Below are 15,909 nucleotides of genomic sequence, written 5' to 3'. Positions count from 1 at the left end.
TAGAGTCAATTACGACTCACAGTGGCCCTATAGGTCAGAGCAGAACTGGCCCATATGGGTTCCAAGGCTGTAAATCTTTATGGAAGCTGATTTCATATCTTTCTCCCACAGAATGGCCAGGTGGGTTCAAATTGTCAATCTTTTGTTTAGCAGCCAAGTGCTTTACCGCTGCGCCACCAGGGCTCCTATAAATTTTATATAGACAACACGAAATATAATGTCTTTAAAGAGAATATTATGAGGCCGTTAACATATTTTCATCAGGTGCATATGATATGATATTAATTAAAAACTAGGATGCAAAACATGGGGGTCTTATGAGTGATTATGTAATTTATAAAAGAATGATGCTGCACCCATAATATTGCTAGGATTATCATAACTTTTACTTTGACACTTAAAAAGAAAAATGCATTTATGTACAGTGACGTGATATTGCCACTTTGTATTTTCAATAATAAAATGGACCCTTTAGATGAGGGATCAAACATTTCCATAAAGAATCAGCCAGTAAGTATTTTCAGTTTTGGGGGCCATGTATGTTTCTGCCATATCTTTTTTTTTTTTTTTTTAAATAACCCATTGACAATCTAGAAAACATAATCACAGGCTCTTGGCTGGCTGTGGCCTGTAGGCTGTAGTTTGCAACCCTTGTTTCAAATGTCTATCCCTCTATTTCTTCCAGCTTTTTTAGTACGGAGAATCTGTGTACTATTTCCATGTGTAACTAGCATGACATGGACTTTTTCCAAGATGCTTCAGCATAGCTAGCCCGATTCAAACTGGCTTGTTCTCTGAGACTTAACTCATTTTATTTACTTTGGTGAAGAAAGCTAAACTGTAAATGCAGTATGTGATCTTACAGTCCATTAAGGTAGCCATCTGTCACATATGGCAAATTAAACTCATTAAAATTAAATAAAAAAACGGAATCAGTTCCTTGGTCCCACTAGCACATGTATGTGGCAGTGCCCTCCAGACAGCTCTAATGGATGGCGCTGTCTGCAGGAAATACCTACCAGTCCTCTGGGGCTCAACTCTGCGATGAGTCTGAGTGCGTCAAGTCTCCTTCAGAAAATACCACCCACGGGCAGAGCTCAGAGAAACTCGGGGTGCCATTCCAGACCATCATAATAAAGCGAGTGTCACAATCAAGCATGCATTATTTTTTTCCCAGCAAATATGTAAGTTATGTAGACATGATACTGTAGTCTACTAAGTGTGAAATGATATTATGAAAACGTTTGAAATATTGTGACAGTGACCAAAATGGGACACAAAGGGAACACATGCTGTTGGAAAAATGGCGCCAAGAGACTTGCTTGGCATGGGGTTGCCACAAAACTTCAGTATGTAAAACTCACAGTATCTGTGAACCACAATAAAACGAGGGGTGACTGTAGAGACAAAGGAAAGACGAGTACAAGGAGATGATGATGGGACTCAGAGTTGGACAGACCCAGAAAAGCATCAGAAGGTTGATCAACTTTCCCAGGTTCAGAAACAAATCTACCACTGTGGGCTGTGTGACCCAGTGTGAATTACTCAGCCTCTCAATGGCCTCGTTTCTCTGACTATTAAAGCAAGAATCTTGATACCTACCTGGAGTGAGTTTAGAGCAGAATCAACAAGGTTGTCTACGTCACAATGAGTAGGACCATTATAATTTGAGGAGCTACACACACATGTTCACATCGCCTCACATCGCCACACATGGAACGACAATCACATATTCACAAAGAACTATTTCTTGCCCACTCATGGTTGCTTCAGAACACAGGAAAAACACCTTGCATTTAATGCATGCCGAAACTGCTGCAGCTGGTTATACTCTGGGAACAGCCATCAGCTGCCCTTGCCTTCTGGGGTTTTCAGTACCCTAAGGTTTCACATCATCATTTTTTTTTTTTTTTTTTTAAAAGGCCTCTGTGGCTGCTGGCGACCCTTTCCCTCACAGTGAGGAGTTAGCTTGGTGTGAGATTCACAGTTTGGGATTGAGATGCCGGACATGGCCCCGCAAGGAGGATTCTCGTCCGTCTCCCATCCCTTGCCTTGCATGAACCAGGTGCCTCTCAGCGACCCCATCCCTCCTCCAGCCAGCCTCAGAGGCAGTCCCTCGATCCCTCCAGGCTCATTTGTGAGCTCTGATCCAGGGAGGTCCTGCTAGGCTTTCATGGGGGTGTCATGGGGTGTACATATATTGTGTCAAACAGATGAGGTGTTGATTGTGGCTGAAGATCTTTGAAGGGGGCAGACTTGGAAGACAGAGGGGCAGGGAGGTGGGTGACCATGCTGAAGTGGGGGGCACTTTATGTCTCCACCCTTCTCTGGGAATTGGGGTGGGGGTACGGCCCACCCTCAAACCCCCATTGCAGGCAGGGGAGTCTCTGTTGTCCCACATCAACCCTGGGAGCTCTTGGCCATATTTATATTTAGTCCTCTTCCCCTAGCACTTGAAGGCTGTACTTACATGTATTACGGACTTTTTAAAAAGGGCATGGATACTGTAGTTGTCCTCCCAGGTAAATGGGGGAGAACCACATTTTTCTCTCTGGTTCCTCATTGGAGTCAAACAGCGCAGAATAGAGCAGCCTTGCAAACAATCACTAGCCACAAAATCCCAACCCAACCTACTGCCTTTGAGTCACTTCCGAATCATAGCACCCCTAGAAGACAGAGTAGAACCGTCCTACAGGGTTTCCAAGGCTGCTATCTTTACAAAAGCTGATTGCCACATCTTTCTTCTGTGTAGCAGATGGTGGGCTCAAACCGTCAACCTTCAGTTCTCAGCCAAGTGCTTTACTTGCTGAGCCACAAGGGCTTCTTCACTAGCCACAGGCTAGTTCTATTTCCTCACACAGAACCTGGTGTAAAGAATGCCCATGAAGCATCTTTGGCTAGACTCGGGTGCCTTTTGGACGGCCTGAACGTTTCATTTAAGTGATTTTTATATTAATTTGCAAAGCTGTGATGAAGGCAGGCAACAGGCTATATATCACTTCCTCCCTCCCCTGTTCCTCCCCACCCCCCAGCCCTCCCACAACCCAATGCCCCATGTCCCATCCATAGGACCCCATCCTGAGCGGGCTGACAAGCATGCCTGGGATACCTGGGAAGTGAGGGTTGACACATGCGTGGTGATGAGCAGAGGGGTTGGATGCTAAGGCAACAAGGACATGGAAACATGCTCATGGGACTCAAGGTCATCTCTGGGAGAGACGCAGGGGTGGGGCGGAAGGGAGGGAGGGAACTGACAAGGCGGGGGAGGTGATCAGACTGGGATTTACGTCACAAAACAAAAAGAGAGGCAGGACAGGGGGCTTACTTGCGGAAGTGTATACAAGTGAACTGGGGGTACTGTACACGGAGGATCCCTCCTGGTTGGCCTGGCACAACAGCACCGTGCCTACGAAAGAGAGAGAGAGAGATGGCATCTGGTTTGGGGACAGGCACACTGTACCTGAGCAACAGCGGCAGTGCGAACGAGAAAGGCAGAGAAATGAACACACGGCCACATTCCAGAGCACAGGACGGGGACACCCACAGAGGGCCCCCGCCTTAGCCAGGGGAACATGGCAGAAGCCCACCCCCCAGCCCACCAAGCACATGGCACTGCTTTTCGCCTGGGGTTGAGCAGTGGGACCCTGTCTTAGACTCAGATCGGGAACGGAGGCAGCATGGCATGCTCAGGACATTTTGTAAATATCAGGGCTAAGCCTGGCTCAGCCACTGCTGAGCTGTGTGCTCTTGGTAGGTCACTGCACCTCTCTGTGCCCTGAGATTCTCATCTTGAAAAGAGGAGCTGACATATACCTACCTCCAAGAGGGTTGGGTCATCTCCCTAGAGATGTGCTTGACACAGTGGCTAGCATGCAATGGCCACACAGTAAGTGGTAAGCAAACGCATGGGTAGGTTTGGAGGAAACCTGTTGCTCCTTCAACCTGCGTCTTCCTGAATCAGTTCCTTGGAGGAAGACCATGAGGAAGGCAGGGAAGAAAGCTTTCATTATCACCCTGCACCACAGTAGACTCTGCTAAGGCCGTTTTGGCTCCTGCCTTTCCTTTCCCTTCCCTAAAGCTCTGTCTTCCAGCTGAAGAGGCCGCGTACCTCCCCTGCAGACAGACCCTGCAAGGCAGCGACACCTTCCTTCAACCTGATTTAAAGCAAAGGGTGCTGGGCTCATCCTTGAAAGATGGGATTTTACGGTGGTGAAGGGCGGTGGAATCTGGGGCGTCCCCTTGATCTATGACATGTTTTGGACAAACACCTGCTCTGAGGAAGACCAGGATCAGGAATCTTTGGGGCATCCATTCTTCCCTCCTGCAGCTGCCAAGTTCATACTCAAAGACTTTGCAAAAGAATTTAAAGGACTTTGGAGAAGTGGTTCACATGTTATGGAGACTGGAGATGGGCTCCTGGGGCTTCTATTCGCTTCCTCTGGGCACGGAAGATCAAAGGCCCCCATTTGTTCTTGGATTCCTCTGTCACCACCAAAACTGAAAGGCAATCTTCCATGAAAAGAACCCCATCCTGGGAGTCCACCCCCTGGGGCAGTGAGCACTCCTTGGTCCTTGGAGACTGGCTCTAGGGAATGGACCTACAGTACCTTCCCCGTCATCAATAAAAGTGTGGTAGAAACTTCCAGAGCGTGTGGGATTGGGCTGAAGAGAGAGGGGTGCCATCAAGACACAGACATCTCTCCTGAACTACAGAACTGGATAGAACCATCATGTAACGCGAGCTGAGAACGCCTTCCCCACATCCCACTGCCCTCCTCTGTGCTCAGTGCTTCTGCATTTTGAAAGTTCTTTCCAGATAAACCTCTGAATGAAGACGGGGCAATCTACTTCCCTAGTGATGTGGTTGTTATGTGCCCTTGAGTTGGACCCGACTCATAGCGACCCTTCCTTGGGTTTCCGAGGCAGTATCACTACGGAAGTAGATTGCCCCATCTTCCTTCCGAGGAGTGGCTGGTGGGTTTGAACCTCCAGCCTTCTGGTTAGCAGTCAAGTGCCTTAGGCATTACACTACCAGAGCTCCTGCCTTGGAAACCTAAGGAGGGGTCACTATGAGTTGGATCTGACTCAACGGCAGTGATTTTTTTTTTTTTTTTTTTTTTTTGGATTTCCAGATAAACCAAGATTTTATTAACACTCTCTGGAGGTACAGTAGAATTTTGATTTTATTTTTTCTTTTTGCTTTGCCAGCACCTTGACATAGCCTGAGTATTAAAAACAGTAATTTTCCAGGATTTCTTTCTTTTTTTTTTTTTTTTTTTTGGCACATACATTAAAATCCCTACCCCATCTCTCACTTCCCCATCTTCAGCTTACTGCACTAGGAGAAGCAGCCACTGTTCAGGAATTCTCCCAGCAGGAATGCCCTGTAGCCCTTCTCATGGTTTCCCTGGTATGAAAGTGGGCACAAAGGGGAACATTCAGGAATTAACTGACCTTCTCTTGGAAGCAAATCTATTAAGAGCCTGGATGGGCCTAGGCCATGATCAGCCTTTGCTGCATTGTCAGTTACTTCCACTGTAATGTCGGACCTTGAGGATGAACCTTCACAGGTCTAGTTTCACCTCACTTGGTGCTTCTCCAGTTTGGGCAGGTAACTGGCATGATGAGGAATGAATGAATCAGATCCCAGATCATTGGGGGTAGGTCTTAAACCACCAGCAGAGGGCACCCAAGCCACCAGGGAAGACACAGCACCCCTCCACCAGCCTGAGTCATCAGTAGGTGCTCCTGTGTGGCTGCAGCCTGTGTGACTGCTCCTGTGTAACTCCAGTGTTTTTGCTCACGGCCTATGGAAAAATTAGCACAACCAGACACACAGAGATCCCCCAAACAAGACTCTTCTAGACTGGAACCCACTCAGTGGCTTTTGGAAAAGCCCCCCAAGTGGGTCTGTCATATTTGTTGTTGTTAGGTACTTTGGAGTCAAAATCAATTCATGGTGACCCTATGTGACAGAGTAGAACTGCCCCATAGGGTTTTCTAGGCTACAGTCTTTACAGGAGCACCAGGTCTTTCTTCCAAGGAGTTCTGGGTGGGTTTGAACTGCCAACCTTTTGATCAGCAGCTGAGCACTTAACCATTGCACCACCAGGGCTCCTTCTTTCATGCACCTCTGGTTCAAATGCAGTTTTTAAATGAGATCTAAAGTTACTTGAGGTACTTAGGCTTCTAAAGAAAAATAATCTAATGATAGCAAAAATATATCTAGAAGAGTGTTTCAGTACTAGACAGTCAAACCCCTCAGGTCAGTTTGCTACATCCTCAATGCAATTTATAGAATCCTATTGGAACAGAATGTAGATTCCTTACAGAAAGCTGAATCCCATCAGGACATAAGGAAGCTTTCTTCATTTTCTGAGACTGTACATTCTCAGAAACGGGCCAAGATGACTCCATCGGTTGCCCTCTTTAGTAGTTATTTATTTATTTTTTTTTAAGAAAGGCTTCATGTAATGATTTTGACCTTTGTAAAGCACAATCTATACCGTCAAAGGACTTGGTTTTTAGTTCACTGAAAAACATCATCCAATTTAATTTGCAAAGTACTTATCATATGTTCTCTTAATACTTTGTGACCTTTCTTAAAAAGAATCTTCAAATGAAACAACTAGGCAGAAAAGAAGACTGTAACCTCCATGGATGGGGAGTGGGCGGACTAATAGGTATTTGCTTTAAAAAGCAAGTCAAACAGCTAATAGGGTACAAGCATCTGTCTGAGGAGTGTTTACAAGGTCATTCAAGGCAGTTTTCAATACAGCCCCAACCTAGCTTTCCACTGAGTCTCCTGAGTGGAGTCTTCTACTGGTCCTTCCGTAGACCATCCACCTCCAACTACCATGAGTTTCTTATAACTAAGTGACATCCATCCTTCTGAGACGTTTGTGCCTTTGCTTATGAAGCTCCTTATAATTAAGGATAATAACTATGCACAATTTATACCACTATTCATCCATTCCTTAGCCAGGACAGACATCACCAATCAAGTTCAATCTTACCTACCCTGTTCTGACAGCCAGGACAGACATCAATAATCAAGTTCAATCTTACCCTATTCTAACAGCCTGGAATCATCAGAATCATTCTTAACACAGTTCCTAGGCAGTTACTACCATTCAGTCAGTGTTGTTGCAGGGGATGTAACCACAATGCTCTTTCTGTCAGGTTAAAGCACATGAAATTGACCTCTTTTATATCAAATATGGGTGAACACTGATCATTTCATATTATTCAACAGCACCCAACAACAACTTAGTCCCAAGTTGATTTGATGCCTTGTCCAACCTCTGGATGAGAAATATCCACCACCTCCACTGCAACTAATCCACTTGTCAAAATTCCGAAGCCCTGTCCCAGCTGGAAATATTCTTCAAGGCTAAAGGTTTTAGTGACTGTGCTTAACAATCTGCCATAGGGTTTTAAATCCAGCCAAGGATGCCTTTGGGCAGAATACATCTTCTCTCCATGAGAAACCACCACTTAGAAGACTGGTACAAGATGTGGTGGAAAGGGGTGCAAAGAGGAGAAATATGAACTCTTAAGGTCTTGTCTTAGAGCTGAAAAATACTGAAAAACAAAAAACCCATTGCCAAGGAACTGATTCTGACTCCTTGTAGAGATCCTGAAGGACAGAGTAGAACTGCCCCCGTAGGGTATCCATGGCTAGAAATCTTTTTGGAAGTAGACTGCCACATCCATCTCCCATGGAGTGGTTGGTAGGTTTAACAACTGAGTGCTTTAACCACTGAGCCGCCAGGGCTCCTTAGAAAAAGCACAGGTTTCAGAGAATTTTACTTTTAGTTCTGTTTCCCAGCCACATTCATGATAAGTTATATACCTTGGGCAGGTCATTTAACATGTCTGAGCTTCAGTTTTCACATTTGTAGAACAGAGACAAAAATGTCTACTTCATCAAGCTTTGTTGTAAGGATTAGAATGTTATATGAGAGTGTGTGGCAAATAGTGGATGACCTGTTGCGTCGGACCCGACTTCTAGCGACCCCTCCTTGGGTTTCCGAGGTTGTATCACTACGGAAGTAGATTGCCCAACCTTCCTTCCGAGGAGTGGCTGGTGGGTTTGAACCGCCAGCCTTCTGGTTGGCAGTCGTTCCTTCAGGCGACTTCTTTCCTAGCTGCTCTCTGATTGATTGTGACTCCTGGTGCTGCCATGTGTGTCACAGTAGGACTGTGCTCTGTAGGGTTTCCAACAGCTGGTTTTTTCACCATAGATCACCAGGCCTCTCTTCCAAGGTGCCTGAGATGGACTTGGACCTCCAACCTCTCAGTCTGAAGCTGAGAGTGTAATTACTTCCAAATTGAGAGTCAGTGGGCCATTTAGCTTGACTACTAAAATGATGTTAAACATAATCAATTTAGTTGATAACTTTTTAAGATTGGGAATACATTGCTCACAGTTAAGTTGGGGAGGTTTAATAAGTGCTTGGCTGCTAACCAAAAAATTCAGTGGGTCAAAACCCATTAGCTGTTCTGTGGGAGAAAGACGTGGCAGTCTGCTTACATAAAGATTATAGCCAGGCGAATCCCACGGGGGCAGTTCTACACTCTCCTATAGTGTCACTACAAGTTGAATCAACTCCACAGTGATGAGTTCATACAACAATAAGGATGTCTAGCTTCTCTTGAGGAATCAACTGATTGGACGACATGGATGTGACCAAGCATTTCTGCGTGATGTGGTACCTGTGACTGCTGGTGAAAAGCCACTGTTGTTGTTGTTAGATGTCCTTGAGTCAGTTTTGACTCACGGCGACCCCACATAAAACACAACAAAACACTGCCCAGTCCTGTGCTATCCATCCTCACAATCATTGCTATGTTTGAGCCCACTGATGCAGCCACTGTCTCCATCTATCTCATTGAGGGTCTTCCTCTTTCTGCAGACCCTCTACTTCACCAAGCATGATGTCCTTCTCCAGGGACTTGTCCCTCTTGAGAACATGTCCAAAGTATATAGAACAAAGTCTCACCATCCTTGCTTCTAAGAAGCATTCTGGCTGTACTTCTTCCAAGACAGACTGGTTCATTCTTCTGGCAGTCCATTCAATATTCTTCACCAACACCATAATCCGAATGCATCAATTCTTCCTTGGTCTTCCTTATTCACTGTCCAGCTTTCGCATGCATATTCTTTTGATTACTGAGACATGCCTTTCCACTTTGCTAAAGTCTCCACCAAACCTATTTCACTTTTTTATCTCAAGCCTGCTCCTAACAGCATTTTACTTTGCAATCCCTGCTTGGGAGGAAATAGTAAGTCAAAATTTGGCTTTAGCTGAAATCACTGGAGTTGAATGTCCTACGAAGAACCAGACGGTCTCCTTCACTCTCTCCCATCTTCCTGGGAACAAGAGCCTCTGAGATACTTGTTAATTATTCCAGCTCAAGGTAATGCCATGTCTACAGAGTAGAACTGCTCCACAGGGTTTCCAGCCTGTGACTTTTCAGAAGCTGATGTCCAGGCCTTTCTTCTGAGTCAGCTCTGCGTGGGATCAAGCTGCCAACCTTCCAGAGAGAAGTTGAACTCTTACCTATTTTTGCCACGCAGGGACCTTGCTAAGTTTCTATGAGACTCTTAGCCAGTGCCTCCTGTCTTACATTTCACATGCTGTTACAAAACTCAACTTTAGGAAGGACTGGATAGATCTAGAGCATAATACAAACATTCATCTTTTTTTTTTCCCCCTACCCTAAACTAGGAGCTCTGGTGGCATAGTTCCTAAAGCATCTGACTGCTAACCAGAAGGCTGGCAGTTCAAACCTACCAGCCACTCCTTGGAAGAAGATGGGACAATCTATGTCCATTGTGATACTGCCTCAGAAAACCAAACTGGGTATAAAACCTTGACCTCTATTTCAGTGTAGCAGAAAATATACTTCACCTTTCGTTTCTCCAAGAGTAATGAGATGCATCTTCTTGAACATGCCTCCCCTCTCCCCCTACACCCACATACACAGCACACACTTATGACCTGAAAGCAAACCTAGAACTTCCAGCTTTTGGGCATTATTTTAAAAAATTGACAGAGAACTAATATGCAGAAAGTTCTGGCTTTACCATAAACTCATTGTACCGAGTAGATTCCCACTCATAGTGACCCTATAAGATGGAACAGAGCTGCCAGAGGGTTTCCAAGGCTGTAAATCCTTATGGACACAGGCTGTCTCATCTGTCTTGCTCAGAGCAGCTGGCACATTAGAACCTCCGAAAGGTTTGCAGCTGAATGCTTTAACCCCTACACCACCACAGCCCATCCTCACGATACTACATATATATCAAACAGGAGAAACAGAGATCCGTGTTTTTAACTGATTCATGTTTTTGACTCAGAAGACATATCCATGATGTTGGGATGTTCATGCCTTTAATATTTATACTGGATTTAACACAATTATAACTGTACATTGATTAACCTTTGCATCAGAGTTAAATGCATAACCCATTAACTAATTTAATCTCTCAAAAAAAAAAAAAAAAAAAACCCACAGCCATTGGCATTATTCTTTGAATAATCCTTGTTTAGTTTCCATAATGGTATACAGTTTAATGAAAACCTCATTAGAATGTAGCATACGGCATAATTAATTCTGGCTGATTCTTTTGCTGTAAATAGCTACTGCAGATGTGGAATTCCATTTTCCGCTGGCTTTATTAATTTTTCATAAACCAATATTTTGACTGTAATGGGTTGTGTAACGGTTCCATAGAAGTCTTAGAAATGCATTAACTGTCACCCACGTAGTTAATCTAAGCAGGATGCTGCCATTTGTGTGCTGGTTCCTCAGTGTTACATTTTTAAAAAGACAATGGGACAGCCTTGTTTTATACTTGGAAAATGACTATCTACATATAATTAACAAAAAGCGTATTAAACAATATTCAGGAAATTTGTCTCTATTTACACAACAGTTTAATTTGGTTGTGCTAATAACAGTGAACTACACATTTTGAAAAGAACGTTGGAACGGGAAGTGAGAAAGCCTTCAGAAGTTAATGGCTTGTAATCAAATCACAACACAAGCTAAGACAGGAAAGAAAATGACATCACCTCCTGTTTGGAATCTCTGGTGATCCACTCCCCTAGGAAAAGAGTCAGGCAAAACCAGGAAACAGGTTTCACAGTTGCCTTGGTGTTGGGCACCAGGCGGTGGACCAAGTGTCCAACCTGGGGGACTGGTAGGCAGTTGTTGATATGGCCTTCTTACGTTCAGCCTTTCGGGGGTTAACTCATCCATAAGTAGATATGGGTGCTAACAGGTCACAAGATGTATTTTAAATCTTCCCCTCCTCCTCCCTTCCCTCACCTCCCTTCCCCGCCCCTACCCCCTTTCTTTACTTCCCTCATCCCTTTCATTCCTTCCTCCCCTTTCCCCTCCCTCCTTTCTTCCTCCCTTTCTCCCCCTCCCACTCTCTCCTTCCTTCCTCTCTTCTTTCTCCCTCCTTTCCTCCTTCCCCTCCTCCCTCCCTCCCTTCCTGTCTCCATTTTTCCCTTTCTTTTTCACAGAGCCCTCAATGGCTGCCTACCATCAAAGGCAAAATCCCAGAGCTCCAGTTCCTTTGTATATTAGTATAAGTTATTTTGCAGCCTTTTCTAGAAGGCACCCTCTGCCTTCAACATTTCTCACTCTTTGTAGAAACCTAATTTCACCCCAGAAATTCTGATTCCATAACTCTCAGGTGAAGTTAAACACTTGCATTTGTTTGTCTGTTTGCTTGATTTTCTTTAATCTCTCTCCATTGACTCTGAAGGTCCTCTAAGTTTGAGAAACTCCTTTGGACTCTACCAAGCTCCTCCTTACTTATCCCTATAAAGTTCTTTCCCCCTCTCTTGCCAGATGAACTCTTACTTGTCCTTCAAAACCCAATTTACAGCACCCTCCTGACTCCTAAGCCAGATGGTACCTGCTCTAGAAGACACCATCATTTGTTATACTCAGAGTTGACTCATCTGCTAATGGAGGGACGGTCTGGGTCTGGTTTCTGCTACCCTTGAGTCTAGCACACTGCCTGGCAATTCGTACCCCTCCATGCTGTAACTCTGAGCAAAATGTGACTTAAGGGAAGTAAGTGGTAGGTGTCAAGTGAGACCGGGTCTTTCTCTTTGGCCCTTCCTTGAGTATCAACAACCAAGAGACAGCCAGCTGAACATAACTTGTTTATGCAGTACACAACTGCTAAAACAGAAGAATGCTAAAATATTCCCTAGAGCTTAAACCTGTGGCTTTGTGTTTATTAAATTCAGACTCTCTAAGCCAGGGGTCATCTGAGGATGGCTGGCAGGACAAATACAGCCTGTCATATGTTTCCTGTGGTCTGTGAACTAAGAATCCCTTTCCCATTTTTATAAGGCTGAAAACAAAGAGAAGACTAACCTTCCAAGACTCCATCAAAGACAAGCTGTGTTCCAGAGGAACCCCAAAAGTATTGCTCTGAGAGGATCTTCAAACCTTAAACCAAAATTGTCCCCTAAAGTCATCTTAAAACCAAACACTAGTCTAGCTTCCCTAGTGAAGAGTGTAGGCCCTGAGCACTGGGCTTTTTTAAGATCCATCTACATGGGACCAAATGGACAAAAGCAACTTGAAAGACTAGATAGGAACCTTAGGGGGCAGTGAGTTGATGTTAATGAGGGAGGGTGAGAATTACTGCACAACTCAAAGAATGCAGTCAATGTCACAGAATGCTGAAATGGTTGAATTGGTGTATGTTCTGCTATGTATGTTCTCAACAACCCAATAAAGTAAATGGTAAAACTAAATAAGCCACTCTGAATTTCCTCTATGGGATAGAGAAAGATGAAGGTAAAAGTGAGGGCCAGATGTGGACAGAGATGGACCAAAATCTGATAAGACACATCGGGGGCGGGAGAGGAGAGAAACTAAGTGAATTGCTACGAAAAAGGCCAGCCAAGGCAAACAGATGTATGAGATAAACCTTTGAAGTAGAACATTACAACCATCAATCCTGTGCTTGGGGGACTTACACCTGGGCTCTCCTGTTCCTGTTCACTGAAGGGCACCACACATGAACCAGGCAGACATGTGACTTACACAAGCGTGGCAGAGTCAAAGGTCACCTTGCACAGGAACTGCTTCGCACACAGTCTAGGCTGGTCCTCTGGACAGCCATGAGGAAATATTCGACCGAGGAGGGGCACCAGGACACCCGTGTGTGGTGGTGGTGCGGTGAGATGCTCTAAGTTGATTCCGGCTCATAGCGACCCCATGTGACAGCGTAGACACGCCCTCTCGGGTCTTCTGCTCTGGTGGGGCAGCAGTTATTAAAGTACTTGGCTGCTAGAGAAACCAGCAGCTCCATGGGAAAAAGATGCAACAGTTTGCTACTGTAAAGACTGCACCCCAGAAAACCCTATGGGACAGTTCTACTCCATCTTATAGCATTGCTAGTAGTCAGAGTCAACTTGACAGCAACAGTCCTTCTTCTTTTTTTTTTTTTTCTTGGAGCAGATAGCCAGGTCATTCTCCCAGGGTGTCACTCTGTGGTGGGTTCACACTCCTGACCCTTTGGTTAGCAGCCCGACATTTAACACTTGCACCACCAGGTTTCCTTGTGTGGTGGTAGTAGGTGTCTGCGCTATAAGCTCACAGTCCATTGGGGTTGACTTCCTCAACAGGACGTGCTTTGTGCCTGGTATTCTGGCCCAATCATCTCAGGCCCAGACCGAAGTCTCAGATTGTCATGAATAAAACAACATGCGCTACGCAATCACACATGATGTATCCAGAGATCACAGCTCTCACTGTTTTTGGACAACATCATTGTTTTTTTCAGATGGTATTGTATCCTACTAGCAGGTAAGGGATTGGAAAATGGCTCACCTTCATGAATAGCTGAAGGCCACTCTCTTAGCTGTCATGGACCTAGTGAAGTGGGTTGGGGAGCAACTGGGAGGGAAGCTGACATCTACCTGCTCTGGATCCAGTTCTGAGCTGCTTCTTGGTTCATGGTGGGCACAAACACACAAAAAACAAGCACTTTGTATGGGTAAGCCCAGGTCAAATACAGCTGCCCTTTGGAGGTAAGCAATCACGGGGTGATCACCTCCACATCTTTTCTTTTAAACTTGATAATGAGATTCCAATTCACTTTCCAGTCTCCTTAGCCTGGTGACAAGTCATGTGGTCAGTGCCCCCATTCTTTCCAACATGGACATAATTGAATGAGGTGACTTCAGTAGTCACAGTAATCTTTTATATTTTTATTTTACTTTACAGAATATAAAGATTCTTGCACATTCATCTTCCTATTGATCCTTCTATAATCCCAGGATGAGATATTTTCAAGACCTGACCACCTTTTCAATGTGACTTTTCAGTTAGGCATTCCTTTCTCTTAAAAAACAAAAACAAACCCACTGCCATCCAGTTGATTGTGACTCACAGTGACTCTACAGAATAGGGTAGAACTACCCCAGAGAGTTGCTCAGGCTGTAATCTTTACTAGAGGAAAGCCCAAACCAAACCCAGTGCCACGGAGTTCATTCCAACTCACAGCGCCCCTAGAGAACAGAGTAGAACAGCCCTGCAAGGTTTCCAAGGCTATCAGTATGGAAGCAGACTGCCTCATCTTTCTCCCATGGAGCAGCTGGTGGGTTTGAACCACTGACCTTTTGGTTAGCAGCCGAGTGCTTTAACCACTGAGCCACCAGAGCTCCTTTCACTTCTCCTAGTACCTGCCATTTTGTTTTTCTTTTCTTGTAGGCAGTATCTTTTATTATAAGGAAGAGTATATCCATTAAGGATCTCCTCCTCCTTACCCCTAAAAAAAAAAAAAAAAAAAGTCCAAAGAATGGTGTCCCCAGAACTGTTGTTCACTATATCTTCAAGGCTTTCCAAGTTGATTTACTCCACATTGCTCATCTTTGGACTTTTAATTGTCTGCTTCTTGTCATCAGGACATAACTGTATCTTAGATTTGCATTGCATTAGAGAAGTCTCTCCTTTGCCTATCAATCGCATCTCCTGGAGTAATTTAACTCAATTCCAATTTTCTTTTGCATGCGGGTTGCTCGTCATCCATGGAAGTGAGTTATGTGTGTTCAAGTGGTGCATCTTATGAATCTTGTTAAGCTTTGCTGCCTTACAGCCCCACTGATGGAATATTTAATCACAGCAATGAGTTGGCAGATATGATGTACAGTGTGGATGAGGCTGGTGGCGTCTTCTTTACCATCAATTGAGAAACGGCTGGATTTCCCATTTATCAGTACCATGCCGACAACTTTGTAGGACCTCTGGTATTTATTTTGATTTTTTTTTTTAAACTTATTTACGAAGATTCGAGGTGCTTTAAATCAACTGTTCCATTGCCTGGATATCATAATTATGTCTAAGAGCAACAACACTGTTTTTTTTTTTTCTTTCATTAGGAGGCAAAGGAACTTCTCACACTGGCTGGGAGGCTGGAGAAACCCACTCAGAGAATGCTTCGATGGGAAGACTTAGACATTCTACTTCTAAATACACTACATAACTTGAGGCATGCTACTGGGAGCAGGGATTTTTAGATATGCTATTTCTTTGCCAGTGTCCTCACTGGTATGAAAACTCCACAATGAGGCAGACCTGGACACTGGCCAAAGTCTTTGAGAACTACCCAGAAACACATCTTGACTTTTTGAAGGACTTACCAGTCATCTGTAAACCCCAAGGAGTCTGAAAATGATTAGACTTTGGATGAATAAGCAATGCTGTTTACCTCTATAGGAAAACTCCTAGTGGGCTCTAGAGAAGATTTATATACGTCCATGGGATATATGTCCATGCTGGGTTATGTTTATCTTTTTGGAAGCTGGTTTTAGATGTTGTTGTTGTTGTAATGTGCCCTTGAGTCAGACCCGACTCATAGCGACC

The 15,909-nt window shown here is 44.5% G+C and overlaps 1 protein-coding gene across 1 annotated transcript in view; it reads right to left on the bottom strand.

Moving 5' to 3' along the window:
* Positions 1–15,909, bottom strand: part of RBFOX1 (RNA binding fox-1 homolog 1) — a 440,214-nt gene that overhangs the window by 92,492 nt on the left and 331,813 nt on the right. The window contains exon 8 of the mRNA XM_007939608.2: positions 3,326–3,406. Coding sequence (XP_007937799.1) covers positions 3,326–3,406 — 81 coding nt within the window. The remainder of the gene's footprint in view (positions 1–3,325; positions 3,407–15,909) is intronic.

Source organism: Orycteropus afer, unplaced genomic scaffold (genome assembly GCF_000298275.1).
Source record: "Orycteropus afer afer isolate SDZICR_OR568_19922 unplaced genomic scaffold, OryAfe1.0 scaffold00061, whole genome shotgun sequence".
In the NCBI taxonomy this organism is placed as follows: Eukaryota; Metazoa; Chordata; class Mammalia; order Tubulidentata; family Orycteropodidae; genus Orycteropus; species Orycteropus afer.
This window is presented reverse-complemented; position numbering and strand designations above follow the sequence as displayed.